The following is a 25,650-nucleotide window of genomic DNA, read 5'->3' on the forward strand; positions in this document are numbered from 1 at the left end:
GGTAACTTCTAGTAAATTAAACTGTGGTTGTGGCTGCAAGGATTGGCCAATGGGAAGGGGATTCTATGTAAGAAATTTCTGTCAGGTTTGAACTCACATTATTCCCCTTTGTTAAGAGTTTCAAAACACCACAGCATTTAAGAAATGTGCCAACACACAAATCCCTACCCATAAGCTACAATGTGCCCTTGGCTAGAAGTCCTCACTAACATAATATCAAACCATTTCTTTTATTTCTACTTTCCCAAGAAGTTTAATCACCGCAGAAACTTCATCTGTTGATACCAGAACACATCTCCTCAGGTTTATTAGGGAGGAAAACTCACTTTGGGTGAGAGCACCAAGCCTGCTCCCTATTTCCTCAAGATTCCACTGCAATTTAAACCAAATAATCAGTGTTCCTCTGCTTCTTCGAAGTGTATCATACATAGAAAGACGCAATTCATTAATGGATCAAACTTCCTGACAGCATAAAAGGCACAAAGAAGTCTTCTACCCCATTCCAGCTCTCTCTCAGGGTAGTTTAGAGGGGTGATAGAGGCAGTTCAACCATCAGCTATTTTTGGAGACTTCAGTGTAAGAAGGAAAGTGTAATAAAACTCTGAGAAATTTCCTTTGAGCCTTAAATCAGGGTTTGGAAAATGTCTTTCATACTACATCATTTAGCTGCTTTTTGAATAATGAATTTATAGTAAGCTTGAACAGTCAAATCAAATGACTACTACCTCACATAGTGCCAAGAACAAACACCTGGGACCACACTTAACTCTGCTGCCTCCTTTGAGAGTGGAAACAAAAAGCCTCTTTTTGCCAGAAACTTCCACCAACAGAAAAGGGTGTAAGATAAAACAGTTCTCCTCATTCCTCCCAAGGACAGCTCACTAACCCTCTTACAATCTTTCTGAAGAAGCAGCATCTGTACTCATAGAAGTGTTCACAGGCTCACAATAAAGTCTACATGAAAAAATGAAGCTCAAATATACTTCAAATAAATTAATTTGAAGTTCTGTTTAACTGCTGGGATTTCTTTTTAAGAGTAAAAAGATACCCTGTTTCCTGGGAGCTTAAAAAAAAAAATCTTAAATTTTACTGGAACACTGAAGAAATGTCACGTACTCTCTAAAGACCAGTTGAAAACCCTGACCAGTCAGCTGGACACAACAGGCCTGTGGCTGGATCCACTGTAATACCAGGGAGGCTCACAGGTATAATTTTATTTCATCTATGCATACACCAATATTTTGTGATAGTCTCTTACTGTGATTAAAACCAGAAAATGCTCAAGAATTTCTATATTAAATTATGCCTATTTCCTGTTTAATTCAGCTGACAGCTCTTCTATTTCAACATAAATTGAATTAACCTGTTCTTGTTCTTTAAGATTGCTCTGAGGAAAACAAAGAAGATGTATCAAGAGAATTTAAGTCACGTGAACTTCTGAACCTGTAAATATGGTCTGGTATGGTGGGAATTTACTGGATAAAAATATAAATTCAGAATAAAGCATTAGATTTTACTTCAAATACTAATCAAATAATTTATAATAATAAAGCAAAATATAGGGTGAGGGGTTTTTGTACTACAAAAGCAACTGGACTACAGAAAAGAGATGTATATGATCCCCACTGTCTCAAGTCCTGGGTGAAATTCCTTGTGTGATTTCAACAGAATTATGTGAACACCTCAGTGAAAGCATTGCAGAATTTAAAGGGCTGAAATTTAAAAAAAAAACTTTTCCAATAAATACATTAGCACTAACAAAATTTGCTAGAGATTGCTAGTCACACGTAAAATATTCCTACCAGGCATTTATCCATGTAGGCAAAAATCAGAGATTTCAGGAGATTCATTTGCAAAGCATTAGTAGTTACATGTGTCTCAATTTTGAGAAACAGAAATGAAATCAAGTAGCTGCCTGCCTGACAGACCCCTCATACCAAAAGAAGGCTTCAAAAGAACTCTTTAATTAATCTGTATTCAAGAAATTTTTCTGCTATTAAAGGATAGGAAAACCAGCTTTACATAAGTTCCTGTTAAACTCTGATCAGGTAAACTCAATTGGATTATCTGGAAGCCCATTTAGAGGGAGCTGCTCTGTGTAGATAAGATAATAGAGATTTTAAAAAGAGTAAGTAAGGATTATTTCAGAGGATCTAGCACCACATCACTGATACTGTCTGTAAGACTTCCCACTCCTTTCTCTGAATATTAACATTCTTGAGGCAAAAATACTTTACATATCCACATTTTCTACTAATTCTGCACCTCAAGATGCCTCTCGAAGATATGCATTTATCACTATTTTACACATAACAAGATAGAGGGCACTAAAAAAGGGAAATAGGACATTGAGGTGTCTTGCTCAAAATCTTAAAGAGAATCTGGACAAGAAAAATCTGGAGCCCCCAATCTCCTCTCTGTAGTACGTATTCAAACTGCACACAATATTGTCCAGACACCCAAGAAACCACGCACTGTCTCCCACCTTTCCCAGCTTCCCACGAGTATCCTCACCAAAGAGAAGTTTTGCCCACTTTCACACCCCAAAATCTGTGACATTTGAGATATTCCCATGGGAAACGTCCCCCAATGCAGTGAATATGTTTGTCATTACTTTATAAAGCTAGTGATGCTGTCAAACCAGAACAGCTCTCTTCTCCCATGATCTATTTAGACAGGAATAATAATATATCTATCACTATACCCATCAGGGTGGTTATCTACAGGGACACATAATTTTGTTCTGTTGCCTACATAATTAAGGAACACTTCTGACAGCAAAGAGATCCCAGCTCACATCTTTTCTTACTGAGACTCTATTATCTTGTTACCTTCTTGAAGACTTTGGTGTCAAAACCATTTTAGGGACTCCAAAGCCCTGTTCTGACCCTGCTCAGGTTAAGGGATCACACTGTGCACCACCTCCTTTGTACCACACTGCCCACGGGCCAGGTTGTAAATCAGCCCTCAAAACTGATCCCTGTTAAAAATAATCTCCCCAAAATAGAAGAGAGAAGGAGTAAGGGTTACTAGGGTTATTTTTAACCTGGGGTGGTTCAATGGTCTGATTTACACCGGGGACCCAGTGGAGGTTTTTTTGGCCCAGTGCGGGTGGCACATCCCGGTGTGGAGCGGAGGGAAGGGTTGGCTGTGGGCACAGGAGATGCTGAGCTGCCTTTGAGGCTGAAGCCAGAGTGTGGTAAAGCTCAAGGACACCACTCAGAAACCATAATAAAACCATTCAGCAGCAGTGGTAGTGGGAGATTCAAAATAACTACAATGCAGCAGTGTAATAAAACTTAAACTGGAACCAAGAGACCTGCAGACAACCTCAGCATCTCTTCTAAACACCCTCAACCTAGAGAGCCATAAGCTGCAGTCGTTCCTCTGGTATTCTGCCCTTCAATAGCTAATACTCTGATTCTACTACGTTCTGAATACCATTTTTCTGAATTTAGTATGGTATTTTCAAGAGACAGCTTCCTCAGCTGAGTCCAGATCAATTAAAAATAGGCAGCTGTAAATCCTGCCCAGCTATTTTGAATATTTCATTAAAACCAGATAATTATAATTGGACTGCTACCCAAAGTAAATAGGTTTTATTTCATAGCTTGGTTCAATTTGGTTGATCATAGAGTGTGAAATGTTGATAGAACAGGAACATTTCCTTCCCTCTTCTAAAAGTAAGAGCAAAAAGAAAGGGATGAGAAGAAGGCCACTATTCTAGTTGGTCCTGGGGATGGAGAAAATATCCTAACCACTGTCTGGTATGCAGAACAGGAATAAAAATACCACTTTTATAACCCAGCTAACCCAACATCACCTGACATTTGAGACAGATATACAGCTAATTTGAATTATTGAAACTACTTACGAGGTTGAGTTTTGACACTGAAAACACACAGAGCTGTGTTAAGCTAAATGCATCAAAAGACAGTAACGATAGAAATGCCATTTGGAAGCCTCAACTATAGATCTGATCTACTAAAAACTGCAGTATTTTAAAACACCAGCATGATTATGTGGACAGAATTCCTTTCAGTCAGTACTATGTTTTTCCTCTCTCCATATGCTACTACTTGCATTCAAGAAATCTAATTTCTTAATACCAACTGTGCTGAATTAATAAATCTCCAACATACTAAATTTTCAGCTTTAAAGGGGATGTTTAACCTAGCATTACACTGTACCAACATTATTTTTAACTCAAGCTGTTGTTTTTTAGTTTTTTTTAATTCAAAACAATATGGTCTACACAAATGACACACATTTCCTGTAAGTCAAAAACTGCAAAGCAAACAGATGGAGACCCAGACTAAGAAAAGAATTAGAATATCAGAACACAAAAGTTGCTCTAATCCTAATTTACATCTAAAGCCAGATCCCAGTATTAGCATCCTACCTTTTTCTTGACTTTCTTCTGCCTTTCACATTACACTCAACCTTGCTGTTAGGAAACAGACACTCTAGCTCCACCTGTTCCACAAGGAATTATAAACACAGATTTTGGCCTCTACCTTAAAATTCATTTCAACTACTCCTTCATACACAGAAGATGATGACCTTGAGCAGTACTCAAGGATTGTGATTTCTGACACTATGCACTGAGAGTTGGCATCTAGGGACACTCGAGATCTTAACTTCATTTGAATCATGCAGTTAAAATGCAGGTTCAGTTTTCCAGGTACCAAAGGACTACAACCTACATTCAGACACACTTAAGAAATCAGAGATATATTAACTTATATAATCACCAAGGACAGAGAGAACCAACAATAGTCCTTCAACATCTGTGGCTAATGCATATCCAGTTTAAAACCTCAACCCCACAAACATTTACATATGAAATAAGTTAATCACGCCAATGAAGTAAGCCACTAGTCAAAGTTATGTACACGCCTAAACCTCTGTAGACTCAGGGCTTAAAAATTTAAGACAATACCTTTGCTCAGAGAAGAAAAACTAGTTTTATTGGAGCACTGTTATTCCTGAACTTGTGTGTCATTCAACACCTCAAAGACTCTTCACTGAACTTGGCATTATTTAAGGACCTTGTAAGTCACACAATTACACCTTGCTTTCAGTGAAAAAAAGGGAAAAATTAAAAGAAATCACTGCAGTCCGATTGAACAGAAGAAAAAAAAAACCTCTGACACAGAAGAGACAAGGAAAATCCAGTATCTCAGTGCGAGGTAGGTCACAGGAACTTGTTGCAGCATTGTTACAGATCACAACCTGAACTAGCACAAACAATGGCAGTAGGAGAGCTGCGGGCACCCAGCCAGTTCAGGAGCACAGAGGGTGGAGCAAGGAACTACTGTCTTCTCTCTCAAATACTCTCCTAAAACTATCTTCAAAGCATACATTTTTCTGTGCCCCCAGTAGGAGAGATCACCCATTAAGGGATCAAGTATTTCTGTGAGTAACACTTATAAATGTCTAAATTAAAGAGGTGTGAAGTTAAAAATCTCAAAATCTCGAATTTATGACGCTTTAAGTCAAAATGACATAATTATCACATTTATGTGCTAGAATCATACATCTCCCCTCTGTCAACCTGTCTGTGCCTGTTGAACATTGAAAATGATCTGATTGGAAGATTACAGCACAGTATTGCCAATTAATTGCTAATGTCACCTGACTTCTGCCACGTGCAAAAAACATGTGGATTTGTTTGGTTGGTTATTTTTCTTTTGATAAAGACTGACCAAAGCAGAGAAATTCCTAGAAGTGGCAACATTAGGAAAAGGTAACTGTCGTGGGTCGCACAGAACAGCTTGTTCAATAATGTTTACAAATCAAAAATTACAAAAACCTTGCTGCGGTGCAAACTATCCAACATCTTACTATTATTTGCACTTGCACTTTCATTTCAAGCATCTGGGACTGACTACTGCTGGACACGAAATTCTGGTGTAAATAGATTATGATTTTTGACACATTATCGTAATTCCTTCCCTCAGCCCCCTGGAACAGTGCACAGAGAGAGAAATACAAGTTTTGAAACATTCCTGCATTACTGCAAGTAAAAGGTACTTCATGGCAATTGACAAAAATATCTTCTCAGTGTTTAAGTGTTCAGTGTTTGCAAACTGTATTTTCATGGGCTTCTGCTACAAGTCTGGTTGAGATACAGGAGAAATTAATCACCGTGAGTGGGCACAAAGTTGTATCATCAACCAAATAATTATCCTTTCTGCATTTACTCTGGGTCTGCTGGCACCTCGAATGATTAACTAGGACTGGGAGGGCTGGGGCAAGGATGTGTGAGTGGAACCTCTGCAGAAAGCCTGGCTGACACAGAGTCTGAATCAGCAAGAAAACTCCACTGTTCTTCCAGAAGAGAAAAATCATTAAACGCCAGCTAACCATCAACAGAGTGCTGTGTGTATCTCCATTCATTTTGGGCAGGGCAATTCCCAGCAATATCCCAACTTTACACTCAGCACTGTCCATCTTGACTCTGTGGCTGATTAATTCACCAGAGCACAAAAAGCAGACAAGGGTCTCCATGTTTCTGAAGGATCAGCAGGAATATTCCGGCTGTGCTGCTGTAAACTCGACTGGCACTCACCAAAGGCACCTACTGCAGTAATTCCCAGAGAGCAGCTCGCTGTTCTGGGGAAATATTTACTACAGGGCAGGGAAATATAATCATTTTCAAAAAGGCATGGCTGCAGCCACTGTGAATTACTCACCGGAGGGAAATCGAAGTCTATCTGGTTTGCTAAATTTAAGATGTAGTCGATTCGAAACTGGTTCTCTGGATTGGCTAGTTCCACTGGAGGTGCCAAATTGCCCATTGCTGTCACTATTGTCTGCAAAGAAACACAAGTAAAATATTGCAGAGAGTGTCTAAATAGCCACTTGGAATAGTTAAAAACAATAGCTCATAAGTTTACCTCTATAGCTTCTTTAATATTGTTTTTAATATCCTGAATTTTCATTTTCTTCTCCCTGTAATAAAAAGATACATCATTAAATTTGTAAGCCACAAAAGCAGAATACCTTTTTAAAACAGAACATGACCTTGAAAAATATTCTATAAAACTGTATTTTTTAAAGTGCTTTCAGTCACTGAAGACTTTTGTAGATAGGCTCAATTAAATATCTCATAACTTTTCTATTTAAGCAGTAAAATCTATTTGCATCTATTTTAATCAGTAACATCTACTTGCATCCCAAAATCAGTGTCTAATTATGCTTTAATAAAAACTTATTACAGTCTCAGACTGGGACTAAGACATTCTGCAGAATACTAGACATACGTGAAATTTCTTTAGGAAAGTATACACTGGAAACAGACAGAAAGGAAAAAAGGGTGAGTTACTAAAAGTAGAAACAAATGAAAGGAGACCAAGGAACCTCACAGCACAAAAAATTAAAGCACAAAAATGATGCCTTAGCAGAACAAGCTAGAGCAGAGAACTCAGCCTGACACAAGACATTCAAACAGTCCGGATGTGAAACATAACCAGTAAAGGGTTAACCAAGTATACAAAATTACCCCTTGACGACAATCAGAGTAGGAGGCTAGAAAACCACTTGGAATGAGCACTATCATTTGGGATTAACTGCAGTCACATTAACCAGCCCAACAGGCTGGAGCAGGACAGTGCAAACCATTGCCTCTGCTCCTTTGTACTGCATTTTCTGTCAAATCTGACACCAGTTAATTTCAGTGCTGAACAGTGCAATCAAATGAAATGCATGATCAAACATTTGGTATAACCAGGAATGAGCACCCTAAAAGTATTACTAGCACTGAGCCTGTAAACTGTAACCTAATTGCAAAGCACTATGATAAAATTTTTCACATTAATAATTTCTTGCTGTACACATAGTAAAATCACTACTTTGAGGTAAACAGAGTTAGCATGCAATTACTAAAAAAAGCCAGCTAAACTGTCTAAGTGACCTTTTAATCTTTACTGAACTGCTTTTCCAGAACTCTTTGATTATGGAATATTTATATCAACATTTAAATTTTTTTTCATTTTGAAAACTAACATTTTCCAGCACAGTGTCCCAGAGATTATGAAGTACCAAGAGCATTTCCTTTTTTTACCCTTTTAAAGATAGTAACTCACACTTTCAGCTTACAGACTCCAGCTTGAAAACCTCATTTTAGTGAGTTAATTCAGTAAGCATATTACAAATGCTTTTTATCACTTTTGCCTTTCTATAATTACTCACAGTCAAAAACCAAAATGAAACTGAAAGCATATTCACCAATCAAGAATGCAGAAGAACAGCAGGAAAAATAAAATACTACTCCAATAACAAGGCAGACAGACATCCAGGAGTGGTGGGAATTTTGGCCATCAAACGAAAAATGAAGGCAGTTTTTACAAAAGACAGGGTCAAGGAAAACAGCACCATGCCAGCCCCATGTAATTCTGCCTTTTAGGCAGAGGTGTGGAGGATGTGGTTGTACCTTCCCAGGTTGTGACAGCACGACTGCAATGCAAGCTCTTGCAGAGGGGAAGCAAACAGCAGCAGCACAGACCAGCTCGTTCAGGATGGCTTTGCTGTGTAGGGAACGTGTCTTAATCAGCAGCACAACTCCAGCAAACACAAATGTGATTATCCCGAAACACCAGCTCCTCACTGACCACATGTTCTCAGGAGTTTGGGGCAGGGACAGGAAAGTCAGTGAAGCTTGATGAAGACAGAGAACTGAATGATCAATAATCACATGAAAATTCTACGTTTTCCAACACTTCTTTACCTACCTACAGACCACCTTACTCCTGAAGATTACCAGTTTTTTGCTTTTAGAGATTTGGCACCACTGATGAGAACAAGGCAGTAAGCCAAGAAAGGCCAAAAGCACCAAATTAAGGAAAATAAATTAAAGACAGGATATGAGAGGAAAAACTGAGGGCTTTTCACCCTCTTCCTTCCTAACTGCAATGCTTTCTATTGCCCCAGGTCTTGACAAACTCTCCATTCCACAACCAAGACATAGGGAGCACAAATATTCTCTTCCTCAGTAGCGCACATATGGTTGCAAAACCACCATCCACTTTCAGTTTTTAAAAATCATGTTTAATTATTAAAAATATGTAAATAATGGTATGAAAGCAGGAAGTGTTTATCAACGACAGTGTAAGCAATTTGTCTGGCTTTATTCTGCCTCCAAATTTCAGCTGGATCTTGAACTTCAAATGAAGATGTATCCAGATTCTGCCCTGTTTAGATCAAAAGGGCAACTGATATGCTGAAAGCCAAGCAAGATACCAGTATTTTTAAGGAATCATCACTCTTTTTGCTTTGGTTTGGAATATCATTAGAAAAAGAGACGTTTAGGAAGTTAGCGCTGTTTTTGAGCAAAATCTTGTTATTCTCTACTCCCTGGAACACTTGCTATTAACTGTCTCAAAGCATCAGTGAGGTGCATGTTGACCTGACTCTTCCATGCTGTACAATAAATCTCATTATTTTAATTAAAGATTTCAGTCAAACTTCCACATTTACACCTCTTGGCTGATCCTCTCACTACTAAGTGATAATGAATACGGAGCAACGTTAACCTCCAGCAATTAACAAGCTGCTTGATAACCATCATCATCTTTACAACAAGGATACTTATAGTTCCTATTTCTGGTATTGTTGCCATGGCCCTATAGCCTGCCCAGTAAACAAGGAATCTTATTACACAGCAGTGAATGTATCACAGCGTTTTGTGTTTTGTAATGTTTACTAGGCATAAACTTTCCATGACAATGAGACACTTTATTCTTCTGGGACTCAGCATGTTCATCAATCACCCATCCAACAGCAGCTTACAAATAACTCTTAACTTCTCACAAAAAAAAACCCCAAAAAGATGACATTCATTTTATTCGGGGACTAATAAGGTACAGCACACAAAGGCAACATCCCTTTTTTTTTTTTAAATAAATCCCAGCCAGGTTGCACCTCAAATTTCCAGAAGTACTCAAACTTTTATTTTCCACAACCACAAAGACTGACTATTCTAAACTTAGAAACAGATTCTTTCCCTTTTAATTTCTTATTCCCAGGTGTTGGCACGAAACTACAAAAGAAAAAAAGCTGGGCTGTCAAAATGTTTTCCTCTGGAACATCCTGAGTAGTTTGGGGATGGCACCAGTGCTCTCCTGGCTAAAGAATGGCTGATGTCTCTGCAGGCCTGTTCTGTATCTTTAGATGTCATGGGTTAATAAGGTCATATTTTTAATCTTGTTTAAAACTTTTGCTTAGGCTGTGCAAGGTAGGCCAAACAAAGCATTAAGCTCTATTAGTTGAGGATTAGAAGAAAAATCTCAAATCCTGCTGTTTTCAATATTTAAATGGGCCAAAGCAAAGCTGCACATAGCTTTCAGGAAAACTAATAAAGTCTATTTTAGGCACTATAAAAAAAGATGACATTTTAATTCAAGTAACATTAAATTAGAATGACATCAAAGGTCAGAAAAATCAAATATTCGTTGAAAACCAACCTAATCAGAATTTAGTAAAGAACTTCTCCACCTGTGGTTGAGCTTTACTATTAAAAAAGCAACATTTTTACTTTGCATAAAATTTGATAAAGTCTGAGAACACATTAACAAACAGATTATCAGAAAGCAAACTAATTTAATTTTAATGTTCATTTCTTGTTTACTTTACAGATAATATGAATAACCATTACTTGGAAAAAATACTTGAAGTTTAAAAAGAACATTCCAGAGGATAAGGATTCAGTTCACCCTGAACCCTTATGCATCTCACAGGTAGGAAAATAATTTTAAAAAAGGGTTCTGAAATGAACGGTCAGAACAAAACTTGTTAAAGAATTGGGGTGGACACAGATGGACAGGGATGATGGGATACCTTTATGCCATTAATCTAATTCCTAAAAGCAAACAAATTTGAATTTTTTGGTCAATGCTGACAGGTTAGGCAACCTTGGAAAGTTCTGCAGTTCTGGAAAATATATAGACTATTTTAATAGGCCATATTAGTCACAGAGTGTTAATACAGAGCCTTTGTCTCATTTACAAGGCTGTAAACAGCCCAGCCTCTATCACCTTCAGGGATTGGTGTAATGCATAAATTACCTTTATTTCTGAAACAGTCAAACTTCGCTGACTCTTGAACCTGCTGACATAACAACTACAGCAGGGCAAGGCTTCCCTTCCCCAGGCAAAGCTCTGCAGTTAATGAGTCAATTTGCAAGTGGAAGAGCCAGAATCAAAATCTTACAAAGCAATTCATTTGCCTCTGACTTTTTATGGTAGAAAATGACATTGTTGTGTTTCACACAGGTGCATCTCCCTGCTTTCAGGTACTGCCAATAAACATGAATGCCCAGGGAAGCAGCCACAGGCTGTCCCTTTCTGCTCACCTTCAAAAGCCCATCAATTACAGACTGACAGCCAATGAAAACTTAATAGATAATTTTGTTTTAAAACACAATTCAGTTCTTTGACAGGTAGTCATGTACTTCATATACACGTGGGATTTAAACATGCCTGTTCATCTAAATACAGTGTCTTTGATGCAGTGAAACATGCTGATGGGATTTAATAAATATTCCATAAAATCTGCATTAAAATTTATTTACTGAACCTTATGGAAGCTAAGAGCACTACCTGCCAATCCACCTCAGAGAACCAGAGCTGTGCAGTCAAGATCTTCAGACACAAGACCACGAGCAAGGAAATTCAATTAAGTTTTGCTACCAACCCACACTACAAAAATCTTGCAGTACTTTACAATTCAACTAAAAGATAAATTTGGTTTAGCCTGGGTTATTTCTAACAGAACATGGCAATTACCTCCAAATGTAACAGCTAGAATGGCAAATAGGGCAGAGGCCAAGTTAGAGGCACTTGAAAATGGGGGAAAATAGTTGCCTAGAGTATTCAGAGTGAAGCTGAAATAATTCATCTTAGACCTATGACAAAGTACCAATTTTACAGACAAAGCTACTAAATGCAATAGCAAAACCCACTACATATCTTCTGCAAACTCAACACCATTTGTATCACACCACTGAGATACCTCAGTAATTCTGCCAGTTTCAAAGAGATTTTTCTGGTTTGTACTGCTCAAGCTCAGAAAAGACAAACCCTTGCAGTGCCATGGGGCAGGAGCTGCCTCACAGCAGCTCCACAGCAATAACTTTGTACTGCTTAAAACAGGAAATAGGATTTACTCGGGTCCTCACTTGCAGTGAAGCTGAAAGAGATTTTCTAACCATGTTAATACTTTGTTCTTGGTCAGCACCTGATAAAATGAAATGGTACCCAAGGCACAGGAAGCTGACATAATGCACCCTAAAGCACTTTACAGTCAGTGTGTGCTGGTAACTCTGACCACACAGGCGCTGAGCATCTCCCTGGAAGCACCAGACCCGTCCTGCAGAGCAATTTCTCCTCCCTACCATTATGCTCTTCTTTCCACCTTTCCCCCACCCCAACATCGACTTCACTTGGAAGATTCCTGGGCTTATTTCTCTGAGATTCTGGCTATCAGCAAATTGTACCATCCAGCTACCAGACATGATTTACTGTGACAGGAAATAATATTAGAGAAAGGACAGCTATGAAGATAAACTATTTGCTTTCTCTGTAAATAAGTAACACCTTTTGGAAAATAGAAAAACCCAACAGGCTGAATAATTTTGTTGTGATACACTTTGAATTAAAGATGCAGTTAAAAATTGATTATGTTGGACAGATCTAATTGTGACCTAAATTATTTGTGAGAACTTAGTTCAATTACCCCCTGAAGCATAATCACTTTCTCACACAATATGTGATACAATGTATTGAGTGGACAATGCAAAAAGGGCTTCCACAAGTTCCCTTTTAAAGACTGTGAAAAGCACTGTCAGTTGCTTTACCATTGCTTGTTCTAACACATTGCAATATTTATCTCTGTGAGTTACATGCATATCTTACTATGCAGCCATAAACACGTGAACATAAGAAATATAAGCACAAAGAGATACCTTCTATTAATGGAATGACAGAACCATTCTCTGAGTTAAAAGTCAAGAAACACAAATGACTGAAGTGTTGATTAAAAAAACCCACATCACAGCTCTGTGAAAGCAGAGATCTTGTTAATTTTGATCATTATTTACACTGCAGTGTTAGGGGCTAGGCTGTGATTTGTTTCTCATCTTTGGGAACAGTACCACAATGAAATTATATCAAACTCTAAAAAAAGGCATCCCTGAATATAAACCTAATAAGCTCCATTTTTAGGCTTATTTTATCTCTGCTCCCTTTGACACCCAAAGTGCAAAGGTTAAAGGGTAACTTTATTCTGCCTCTATGGATATTCTGATGCAAAGACTGGTTGCGGGCAGACTTTGCTCCTGATGAAGTTCCAGGACTCTGGCAGCAGGCACGTGGCACCCTGGTCATACCACCTGCCCAGGTGGATGTGCCACAGAGATGCTATTCTGGCTCTAAGCCACCTCGAGGCTCCCCTTCAGCTCCGCAAATTCCCACATAAAACCAGTTTAACTGGTTTACAGTCCCTTTATACCTTTTAGTGGCACAAAGAGACCATCATAGACACAATACTAAGAAGCATAATTCTGCTTATCCTGCTCCATTTACCTCAACTAATTAACTAGCAATAGTTTAGGTAAGGGATGAAAATAGAATTGTTCACAAAGAGCTCTGTGATGTATGAGCTTGACAAAGGCCCTTTAGTTCCTGCTGTGCAATTAAACACCTCTGTAAATTGCAAACCTGGCCTGTGGGTCCCCAGGCATTCAGAGGGGAACACACCAATGTCATTTTCTTGCTCTTAGTACAGGTAATTAAAGCATATTGCTGTAAAAGGTGTCCTCAGAAGTTTAGCATTCTCTCTAGACACTTGATACAATAATTAACAAGGCTGTAGAGTTTTCAGAGGACACTGGGATTCCTTTCTGGTCTGGAAGGACACCTCAGAACCGGCAGGAACCAAAGGACTCAAGTTAAATTGCTGAATCATCTTGCCTTGCACAATTCAATGCTTTGAGACAATCAAACTGCTGTCAGGAAGCACAGAAACCTTTTTAATTATTTATTTAAGTATTGTGAATGTAGCCATTATCAACACAGAATAAAGGAAATGTCCATTGCCCATCCAATTTTTTAAACACTTCTGCCCAAGTGTGCAGCAGCATCGAAATGCAGCACAAGACACCTCTCGGGATGTCCCCTCTGTTGTTCCAGGCTGTCTGCTTGTACAGCCATCCCTCAGAGCAGAACCAGCCTCCTGGGTTCTCCTCGATCTCTGCATGCCCAGAAAAAACACTATTGGGTGAGTATATAGTGCCCAGGCACTGCATACACATGGATCAACAGCACCTGCTGTTAAATCTGGGCCATTTGCTGTGCTGTTCACTCCATCCTTTGCTTTCAAACACAGGCAGGTAACAGCAGCGTTATGGGGGGTTCCTGTTCTCACCTCAGTTCTCACTTTCGAAGCACTTTTGTTTAACCTTTGAAACATCTATTTGATGAGTGTCCTACAAGTGTCATTTGCTCTAAAACTGTTTTGTAAATGCCTGCATTCCAGTAACTTCTTCAGCCAGGATTTGGTATGAAGCTTTTGAAAAGAAGGCGATCACGTCCCGGAGCTCTTCAGGGTTCGTGCACAAGAATGAGAGGAATAGCTCCTATAATGGCTGATGACCTCAGTGCTACTTAAAGCTGAAAAAGTACACAGCTGGCTAAGTGCCAGTATTAAATGGAAAGAAGCCCTAAAATAAAAATGGCTGGAACACTGGATGCCAAGTAAGCGTAAACACAGACCAGCCAAAGCAGGATGCAATGCAGTAGGGAAGACACTGATGAGACAGGTGGAAAACAGTTGAATTTTTTTTTTTTAGTGGTTATGATCTCTGTTATCATCTGAACCACTTCTGGTGTGTGATATGGTAGGCAGACGATCTGGAAGGTGGTTGCCTCTCGCAGTGACAAAAGGGAAAGTTTTTTGCCTCACTCAAATAAAAAGCAATTACCTAAAGTATTTCACCATTTTCCTCCTGGTACTTCTAAAAAATTCCATTAAACTCTCAATGACCCAAACCCTTAACATTTTATAAATGCTGTAGGATTTAGTATTGGTAGCTTCTACGTTGAGAATGACAATCCGAACAGGAAAGCAGTTAAGGCAGGGGATGTAGACATTCAGCACCCAAAAAACAGGGGAAACTATTTGGACAGGAACAAAGGAAATGTTTACTAAACTATGCAGCTGTCACTGAAAGTTAAGACTTCAGAGAGATATTAACATTTAATGTTTTGTTCACCACACTTTCTGACAGTGTTGAACTACTTTCACTGAATCGAGTCTTTTCTTCACAGCCATTAAATCCAGAATTTTTACCACGGACAAAGTCGGAATCAAGGAAGATTTCCACAATTACTTTCAAAGATAGAGATGTCAGGTATATTCAACTTTGCTCGTGTGTCTTAAAGAATTGCCTAAATGCTTACAAGACTCAGCATTATTAGCAGAAACTAGAACAGCCCCTACTGATCCCAGCTCTAGGGAAGTTCAAGTTCACAGTAGTTCTTAAGAATGTGCTGTCACACCTAAATGGTGACTTCTATTGCACACTTTATTAAAATATAGATTTCAGTAGAAAAATAGTTTTCTGAAAAACATTACAGATATCATGTTTCCATGTAAAGACTTAGCATAAAGTTTCCTCTGAAATACCCAGAAAAAAATCTTGTGAAATTAGTCAAGGCCTGAGAGATTTCAAGAATTGTAGCTGTCTATTTATACTTCCAGACTGTGTGTGAATTTACTATGGCTGTGCATATAAACTGCAATTTCAGGACACAGAGTAGCTAAATACTGGAATGAGCAAATCTGAGAATGTGTCCCTTGAAGACCCAGGCCAGGGCATGGAGAGGCAGGTGTAACACAGCACACAACAAAGCAAGGTGCTGACAACTTTGGCTCCAATCCATCAAAGCACTTAAGCACATGTTTAATTTTAAGCACATGAGTAATTCTATCAACTTTAATAGGGCTACTCATGGTTTAAGTACTGTGATGGATGGGGGCCAGAATGCCCAGAACCTTTTAAGAATGCTGCATAGCCTATGCTACACAGAGAAAATACAGCATTCTCCCACTGAACAATTAAGTTATAAACACTTTGAAATCCAAATTTACCATAAGCTGAACCCAGCTCTGCTTATGTAAACTCAAGAGATGTAAGTTCTCCCACAGCCTTTGAGGATAAAATATGATGAGGGTTCTCATGTACAAGATGTCCACAAATTTTTACTTTGCCCTTCTTTTTCTCTGACAGCTCTGTGTTACAGGAGTCACCTCTGCCCATCACACTTGGCTGTGAAACAGGGGAATCAGTTAAGCACACCAAAAATTTAGCTACTAGCTACACTCTTAAATAACATGCTACTGGTTGCAGTTTGCAAACATCAGTACTACAGCCTTTCTTACCTGTGTTATACATGTCCAACTGCAACAGGCTTAACAGTGCAGTAACTCCTCTCTAACATTTATTTTGGATATTCAAAGCTGTGCACGTGCCTTTTGTACAGATATAAGGTGTTGCAAATACATACCTTTAAGTAAAAATAGGATTTCTTTAAAGTATTTTATACAGACAGTATTAAGGATGTGAAAAAGAAACAAAACCCCACACCTGCTCTGCAATTTCTAGCTAGGAGAGCCTCTGTAAATCAGTGGCGACTTACTCGATCTCTAAACCACACACTAGAAAATTCCTGATCTTGTTTTATCTGAATATGGCTCCACAACATGTGACCAAGTTTCATAAAATAATTTTCTAAAAAAGGGCAGAATGGAACAATTTGAAAAGTCCCTTACAGACATTTTCTTCTTGGTCTTTTGTTTGTTTGGTTGGGTTTTTTTACTTGTTGGTAAACAAGCAGCAGAAAGAACACAAACCCAAATATCTTCTGTGTGGACTGTGCACTCTGAGATATCTGCAGCAAGGGAATTAAATACTACTACTTATTTTATGGATTTTATAGCAAATGAAGTACACTACCAGGGAACTGAAAAATTCCACTAAACACAACTAAAAAGAAAAAAAAAGCTTTGAAACTATATTACTGCAGAGTTTCCACTTTTTGCCAGAATTGTCAGTTGATTAAAACAGTGCATCTAGACACAAATTTTGCAGTGCTGCTACTGTTCACAGTTTTAGTAATAATTTTGACAATTTCTAACTTGAAAAGCTTTGTAAGTTATCACAACAGAGTGTTTTGCAGTTATTTTTGTACAACAAATAAGTTTATCCTTGACTTCTAGTATTTCTACTTCACTTGTGCACATCTATCACAGCAGTACTGTGTGAGCACAAGATTGGAATCCTTGTTGATATGGGAAAGGAGGCAAACTGACTGTGTCTGCAAAAGGCAATTCAGAGTAACTATGACAGAAGAAAGCTTTTCTCCAAAAAGATGTTCAGGAGGTTAAAGCAGCATATCAGGCAAAAGCAAAGCAAACAAAAAACCCCCACATGGCTGTACTTGGCTTTGAGTGAAATCCTCAGCATCACACACAGCACTCAGCTAAGGCTCTCTTTATTTCACATTAATATGTCCAGTACTTTTGCCACATTGTGCCATCTTTAAAACAAGATCTTGTGAGCTTCAGTGTGTCCTCACAGCTTCCAGCAATCCACTGGTTAATCAGAGCTGTTACTCTATATTCAAACACAGACACACTTCAATTCGGCTCCAAACTGGAATTAAAAGCAGTTTCTTCTCTATTCAGGGTGGTTTTAAAGTATTTTTTTCCGGAGTCCCAATCACCGTTAATTGATCTTTCCTCACCTCTGGCACACGTGTCAGTGAGCAGGTAATCCTCAACAGAGCAAAGCTACCAACATCCACCAGAAATAAACCACTCAGCTCTGTTACCCCTGATTACTGCTCACATGGAGCTCCACAGATCAATACCCAGCCTCATGTTTATAAAGGTTTGTATCTGTGTAGTAAGAAGCAAGTATATTATGCCATGAGACGACAAGAATTGAAACAAGCAAAATTCAGTGTGAGTTAGTTTCAGTGAAAGAGCACTTGGATCAGAAAATCAGAACTTTTGCATACAGTCTCAAGTAACCTGACTGCATTGCTGTTTATTTTGCATCTCCCCATACCACTGATTTTACTACTAAATTTTTACTGAGACAAGACCATGCCAAATTTCAAGGTGGCACAAGATAGGGACTGAATGTCCCCCATAGCTGGAGTGCTCAGACCAGCTACAACAAAGCAACACTGCTGTCGGCACCAAACAAGACTCACCACAGGGAATCCAGCAGGGAACATCTTGCACAAGTCTTAGCATCCTTCTAAAAAAAGATTTCAGGAGAGCAAAAAGCTTGTCGGTCTAAACCAACACCTGCTTTTTCTTACAAAAGGTCTCCTCCTGTCACTGGTGCCACTGAGCCCTCTGCAGACACCAAAGCTGTTCTAACACCTCCTGGAACATCGCTGGAAGGGACACACAAAACTTTCCTCTCTAGATTAGCATGTTCCAACCCTAAAGCTCTGAGGTACAGTAACACTGGCTTGGTTACAGCAAAGGTCATTCAGATCAAGTTAAGGCTGCCCTCAACGTAAAAGAAAAAGGTATAGTTTATATCTGTTAAGTGAACAACCAAAGTATTCACATTTCCTACACAGCTCACGGGAAACTTCTGTGATTATTGTTTTAGACAAAGAAGTCAAGGAAGCACAGACTCTCCTGTAAGTTTTAAAATCTGTTTTCTAATATTTTCAAATCCCCTGTTGTTACAAACAACACTTATGTCTCCTGAAACTGTAAAATTACCGGAGGAGAAGTTTTCCATTGCACCTTACTTGTGCTATTGCCAGTGGTTTTGGCCAGTTTCATGTTCTGAAAAAGTTTTCTCCGTTTTAGTCTTCCAAAGTAACGGGTGAAAAATCACTTGAATAAATTATGATCTTAAGAAAGGCAGTCTCTAAGAGTACAGCCAAATTAAACTTTAAACTCAGCAAAGCTAAATGAAAATTGTAGCTGTTAGCATACTTTCCTCATATGCTCAGTAAAGTTCCAGTGTATTTACACACAAATACCCTGACACACTTAGACAAAGTTACTCTCTTAACAGCCCAAGAAGTAACACAGAAATTGTTTATAACCAACCTGCCATGCAAAAGAGATGAACCATGTTGAATTTCAAAGCCAACACTGGAAAAAGGAAGCATAAGGCAAAAGCACAAAGAATCAAATCTATAAGAAATTCTCCAAAAGCAACTTGACACCAAAACTATCAGTCTCAAAGGCTGCACCACACTGGTAACAAGCCCAAACTCAGGTATTTTTGTATTAGTACCTCTGGTGGCCCAGAGAGCAAGAAGTATCAGGGAATAGCTGCCTTTAAAGTATGAACACTGATTTCTAATTATATTTCATATGATACAAGATATTTTAATTTCTTTTCCAGCTATTAGAAGTTTTGCACTACCAGAAGTTAAGATGATATAAGGAAAGTATTTGTAAGTAAACACCAAATATTACCAGGCAACAACAAAAATACCCCTACTTCCTTCCAAGCACCGACACTGTCAGCACCACATTAAACCCATTAGCAAAATTCTTCAACTGGTGTCAGGGAATATTGTTTCAGGCAACAGCATCTACCTGATGTTCCTGCTGTTTAGGAGACACTGTCAACTAAAAGACATCAAAAATACCTATTTTTCTTTTTTTAGACATCTAGAGCTCTATTTACAGAAAAGCTGGAGTCAATTTATTGAGAGAAACTCAAGTTTCCGTACTGCTACTTCTGAAATAATTTTGTTTTAGTCTTCCTTCGATACAGAGGAGCTGTAGAAATGAATCTGAGAACACAATGCACGGTTCCCTTACCCAGATATTGTATTTCCCATTATGCACACTCACTTAAAATGCACAGCAAGGGAAAACACTTTCAGGCCACACTCGACCGTGATTCTGGACTTCCAGGGAACCCCACCTTTAGTACCAAGGGAGTTCATTTAACCAGGAAGGAACCATTTAGAACCAGAATGGTTCATGCATGTTTTGGACAAACAAACTCTGGATCCAAACTAGAGCATTCCCTAATGCAACATAAATTAACTGGAAAAATTCCAAACAGCTCTTATTAAGAAGTCTGGACGCCACAATGCAAAGAAACTTTCACTTCACTGTATTTAACATCTACATATATTTGAACTCAACCTGTAAGAAGAATGACCTTTTACTGAGCTTAAAATTGGAAATAATTATACCTGAATAAGCACATTAATTTTCATTTCCCCAATAAAAGGGAAGTTATATTGTTGTAATTTAAGTCAAACTGTGGCAACGGCGTAATTATCATGTCCTGGCCCTGACCTGACATTTCTAAATGATAACAAAAATTAAAAGACACAGTTCATGCTGACAGTATGTAATGAATGAGAATGTTAGGCCAAAATTCATGTGAAAAATTACTTGCTGATACTTAGCTCATCAGTTAGAATATACAGCACATCATCATAACTGTCCAATGACTTTCACAACATATGGTCCTTTAAATATTAGTAATATTGTTTGAATGAGAAACTTATACACAGGAGAAGAAAATAATCTCAAGAGAGTATGTGTAACACTGCAAATTACTTAAACAGTATTGCTTGGGCACAATTATTGATCCAATCAGCTGCTACTATGGGCTCAACAAAACCACAGCAAAAGCTCTGAGAAGCTGGAGATACCTTGGTTCTACCAGAATCTGATTGACCTCAGTGGAACCCAGCTAATGCAGAGGTATTAAACCAGGCAACACAACTGTTTAACTGGATTTCCATTCTATTTGAAACAAAGGAAAACTTGAAACTTCAAAAGGAAAATGAGGATTTTTTTAGATTATTCAAGTACTAGTCTTTTTAAAGAAACAGACAAACATACTGAACGTGACTTAACTTCACAACTTGTTATGAATTTTGCTTCCTGGAGTTCCTGAAGTGGCAGTGGCAGAACTTGAAGAGGAATCACAGTGAGTCTCTCTTATACTTTTTCCCTAATCCTCCCCAAGTGCCATTTCTGACACATAATACTGGACTACACAAACCAGTGGTCTAAACTAGTGTTGCACTGATTCTTAGAAATTCTCTTCCTAGAAATTTCAGCAGACCAGATGCCACTGTTACAGAAAATGTGTGCTTAGTACCACAGATTTGATTAAAGGAATTTGGTGAATCATCAGTATCTACAACATTCTAAAATATATTATTTATGAGGTACATAAAACTGACTACATGAAGCACTTCTTCATTTAAGTACGAGAAGCTGCTTCTTAGCCATGGGGTAAGAAGATACTTCCCAGCTACTGAGAGGAGAAAGGGGAGAATGGACCCTGCTGTAGCAATCCCTGACTTACAAGAGGGACGAGGCTTTCCTTCCAAATGTTTAACATACAGGATTGAAAAACCTCTTTCTCTGTGGAAAGTTTCACAGAAAGGTAAACCAAGTTTATTCCCACCAGATACAAGAGAGTATATTCAACACATGCAAACAATATGCAGAAATGCCCTATGAATTTACTACCTGGGAATCAGATAACACCAAGGTACCTACACAGCATAATGATATTCACTGGCACCTCCTCCTGTACTTTTGTTCAGGAATTAAGGGGGACCTTTCAGGAGTTTAGACCTATAGCACACAACATAACCAACAGCACATGCTGTGTGCTCCAAACACATTTATGAAATGTTTAAGTTATGTATTTTAGTAGGTTATTAACAGTTGGTGTTGGCAGCAAAAGGTTACATTTCTCTAAAAACATTAATCATGTAAACCTAGCTATAAACATTTTTATGAGTAAGTTTTTTATAAAGCACTGCACTGACATGAGCTAGTCAATCCTTTCCTAAGGGGCAGATTAAGTACTAAAGTACATCCAAGGTGTGGCATCGTATCAGTTTACCCTAAGTGGCAGTTACACTTACACAATTAGAGAAAATTCTACATCAGCTTCATCATTCAAGACCAGAAGCTTGTGACAATGCTGGACTGTACCAAGTGATTCTGAGGGAAGAAATCCTGGTTGACAACTTACAGCCTGAGCTGTGTAACTACAGATTAAGTCACTAGAGGGAAAAAAAAAAAAGTAACCATTTTCACACAACTTGATAATTACGAAATCCATAAGGTACAAAGGTAGTGCAAGTGTTCTGTCTTGAGCACTGTGCCTCACAGAGTATTTCGAGTATTTGTCTGACCTAGCTCTGCATTTATCCTTTCTGCATTAGCAATCAATAAAAAAAAGAGAGGGGAGAGAAGAAGTATCTGGGTGATAATTTCACCATAGGCAATCAACATTCATACCCAGCATTAATATTCAGGAAATGCCCCAAGTCTCAATCACTAATGATTAAGTATCACCACACCCTGGAATATTTTACTACATATCTGTATTGACATCATGAGATCCAAACTTCAAACGTAACTGCTTGCCATTTTAAAGATCTTCTTGGAATTCAGGGACACTCACTAAATACATAGAAACTCCTGTGCCAAGGCAACAAACAACTGAATTAAAAAAGCTGTCGTCTCAACTTCCAACACACTTCAGCAGTTTGTGGAAATTTTAGGGCATTTTAAATATTAACAATCATCTTCTGGAAGACTGAATTTAGAAAATTTAAACCTTAGACTAAGAGTGACTTCTTACATTTAATGAGAAGTAATGCTTTATGCTTTGTAATTTCACCTCACAGTATCATACATCTGCTACGCAACTTGCTGGAGTATTTACAGCTGCACTCCTGAGCTTACACAGCCCAGCTCTTGGTGAACATTCAGCACATGGAAACGGCTCTGGGAATCAAAACCACCCCTGGACACCCAGCAGGGCACAGGACCTGTGTGTTCCAATGGAGCAGAGATTGCAATGCTTAAATGTTTACCACCTTTTGCAGTATTATTACTTTTAAAGACACTGATGAAATCTGAAATAAGTCATGTGTTTACTTTCATTTACAAAAAGACTGTTTATTTTTGTGACAAAGATGTTCTCCCCAAAGTAACTGGGTGTCCTATTTTGTTGAAAGATGGACAAAAAGGGAAAAGCAACAAGCAAACTGTATTATCAAATTAGATGACACCTTTGCTTGAAAACCTAAAGTTTAAGGCACTGAAGCCACATGGAGTATCACTGCATATACAGCTACTTACAAAGGGTCAATGTACAATATGCAGCAGTTAATTGTCATAGATAACTATAGTTAGAGTTCAATAAATTGGTAGAAGGATTATAGTGCAGTTTTATTACTACCTCCAACACTTTTACTGATGTGCTTATTACTTTTTTTATAGCATGCTGCTCTTGAGCAACCAGTTTATAATATTTACCCTTTTAAAACTAGATTTACAGAGAATACATATATATATAAAAAAGGGCAACTAAGTTTACATGGCAATACTGGTGCAGCAACTAATACATCACACATATATAGTAATTACCCACATCTTGCATGGACAAACCTACTTACAAGCCTAGAGGCAAGAGGCAGCTGCCAAAATCCACGTATTTTATGCATTACAAAAAAAGCATGAACTAGGACTGGTCTTTTTCTCTTAGAAGATGAGGATAAAAATACTACCACTACAAACAGTTTTTGTATACACATCACACACACAGACACACACACAGACTATTTTTCTATCTCTAAATTACCTCTATTAGCTGCAGAATGTCAAAAGAAATTTTAGTCCAACACAAATAAACCTTAGAAGTTGAACGTGGTAAAAATACTACATAACACTGGGATGTTTTTTCATTGTGTTTTAACCATTTGCAAGTATAGTTCTTTTGTATGCCTTCCTTAATTCAACTTAAAACCTAGAATTATCTAGTATTGTTTCTAGTCCTCATATTAAAAGCAACAACCAGCTGACTCAAACTCACTGCAACTGCAATTGGAGAATCATTCACCACCCCTCACACAGAGCAAAACCCACTCAGGCAGGCATTCACTCAGATCTGTGATGCAGATGAACACAGAGACTAATGCAAAATGTGTATGTTCTATTAGTAACAGCTCCAAGTACCACTCTACCTGTAAAACACCTTCCCCTCTGTGGAAGCAGGAGAGCAGGAAGTGCCTTGCAAGGATAAGCTGTGGATTTGCACACTGAGCCCACATTTTTTTGTGTTTATCTGCATCATACAGCAAACCCCTCGTCTATAATCTTGTTTCATTGTATTCATTTTATCCTCAACAGTGTCAAAACACCCATGTGGAGATGCAGTGTGTAACCACAGGCTGAGCACAAAGCATGTAAAAATGTGTGTAAAAAGCCTCACTGGAGCATGTCCAACACGTGGATCTGTATGCCACAGACACGGAGGGTGTAACTCACAACACATCCTACTTTGTGTATAAATTGACACATTTCCATTTCTGACACATTTGCAGCACATCCCTTCTTTACTACCCTCTCTCAGAAATGGAAAAAGCATTTTTTTAAGATCACCATATCCAGGAAAAAAAAAAAAAGAGTGGGAAGGAAAGGATTGAACTGTGACTGGGGCCAACAGTCCTCCAAACCAGAACTCGTAGGACAGCCCAACTCTCTGCTGTCTCTTAATGGCACACAATTTGGTAATCCAGGCAGACTGTGACAGGGAAAGTGAGTGTTCACAAGTGTCAGAACCTGCTTTAAAAAAAACCCACGTTAGAATTACAACTGCTTTTTGGGAGTTAGTTAAAGGATTTAAAATTACCTTTTTATATAGGCAGCCATTGGTAATGGTGTCCTAAATTAAAAAGAACTCAAATTATGGCCATCTTAACTCAGATACTTTCTACCTTAAGTGTATCCTCAATAATGTTGCTTTGGTCAGTCTACATGAAACACAAAGTTTTCCTTTTGACCAACCTAAAACCAGAATAATTTTCCCAAATCAGCTTTCACTTCCATTAATAATCTCCTTTGCTATTCAGTGGTTTGTTTGCTTCTCAGATCACATTTTGCACAGGAGACAAAACATAAAAGTAAGTTCTGTTCATTGCTTTATAAGCATTACAGCATTATCAAGTCATAAAGGACCTACACACAATGTTTCATACTTCTAGTTTGGAAGGCCTTGCAGGTGATAAACATTTTACTGAAACCCAACACACTGCAGGCACATCTGCATTAAATAAATAGACAGTGCTGGCTATGTATCAGCAAACACACAAAGAAAAATCTTCCCAAACCCTCCAGATAATCTGCACATGGGAAGTCAATACAGGTCAGAGAAAGAAATACATATACTAAACTCCTTCACTCTTGGGATTAAATCCTGCCCTCTGCTCTAGGAAGCATAAACATAATTGTGCATCACTCACTGAAAGGAAAAAAACAGTCTTTATTTAATAATCTTACGATTGCTTGATTAGTGCTTGGAAAATAAAAAGCACTACTTAAGTGCTGAATATTATTAGCTTTTTCAGAACAGCAGCTCCAAACTCACCACTCCCCATTTCCTTCTCTCGTAGCTCTCTTCATTCATGTCATCAGAAGGCATCTTATTTTCAGCAACAACTACTCACTTTTTTTTTTTTTTTTAATACTGCTGGATGTGCAGAACTACTGTTGAGGTTGCTTGGCAACTAGTGAGACATATCAGAAGGAGAGATAAGGTCCAGAATG

General features: G+C 38.3%; 1 protein-coding gene across 6 annotated transcripts in view; it reads right to left on the bottom strand.

Moving 5' to 3' along the window:
• The window catches only part of GNAS (GNAS complex locus), a 136,079-nt gene that overhangs the window by 44,581 nt on the left and 65,848 nt on the right, over positions 1 to 25,650 (bottom strand). For all 6 annotated transcript variants that reach the window (XM_069034469.1, XM_069034474.1, XM_069034471.1 and 3 more), the window contains 2 exons: positions 6,903 to 6,957; positions 6,699 to 6,818 (listed from right to left, as the gene is read on the bottom strand). In XM_069034469.1, coding sequence (XP_068890570.1) covers positions 6,699 to 6,818; positions 6,903 to 6,957 — 175 coding nt within the window. The remainder of the gene's footprint in view (positions 1 to 6,698; positions 6,819 to 6,902; positions 6,958 to 25,650) is intronic.

Source organism: Aphelocoma coerulescens, chromosome 20, assembly GCF_041296385.1.
Source record: "Aphelocoma coerulescens isolate FSJ_1873_10779 chromosome 20, UR_Acoe_1.0, whole genome shotgun sequence".
Classification (NCBI taxonomy): Eukaryota; Metazoa; Chordata; class Aves; order Passeriformes; family Corvidae; genus Aphelocoma; species Aphelocoma coerulescens.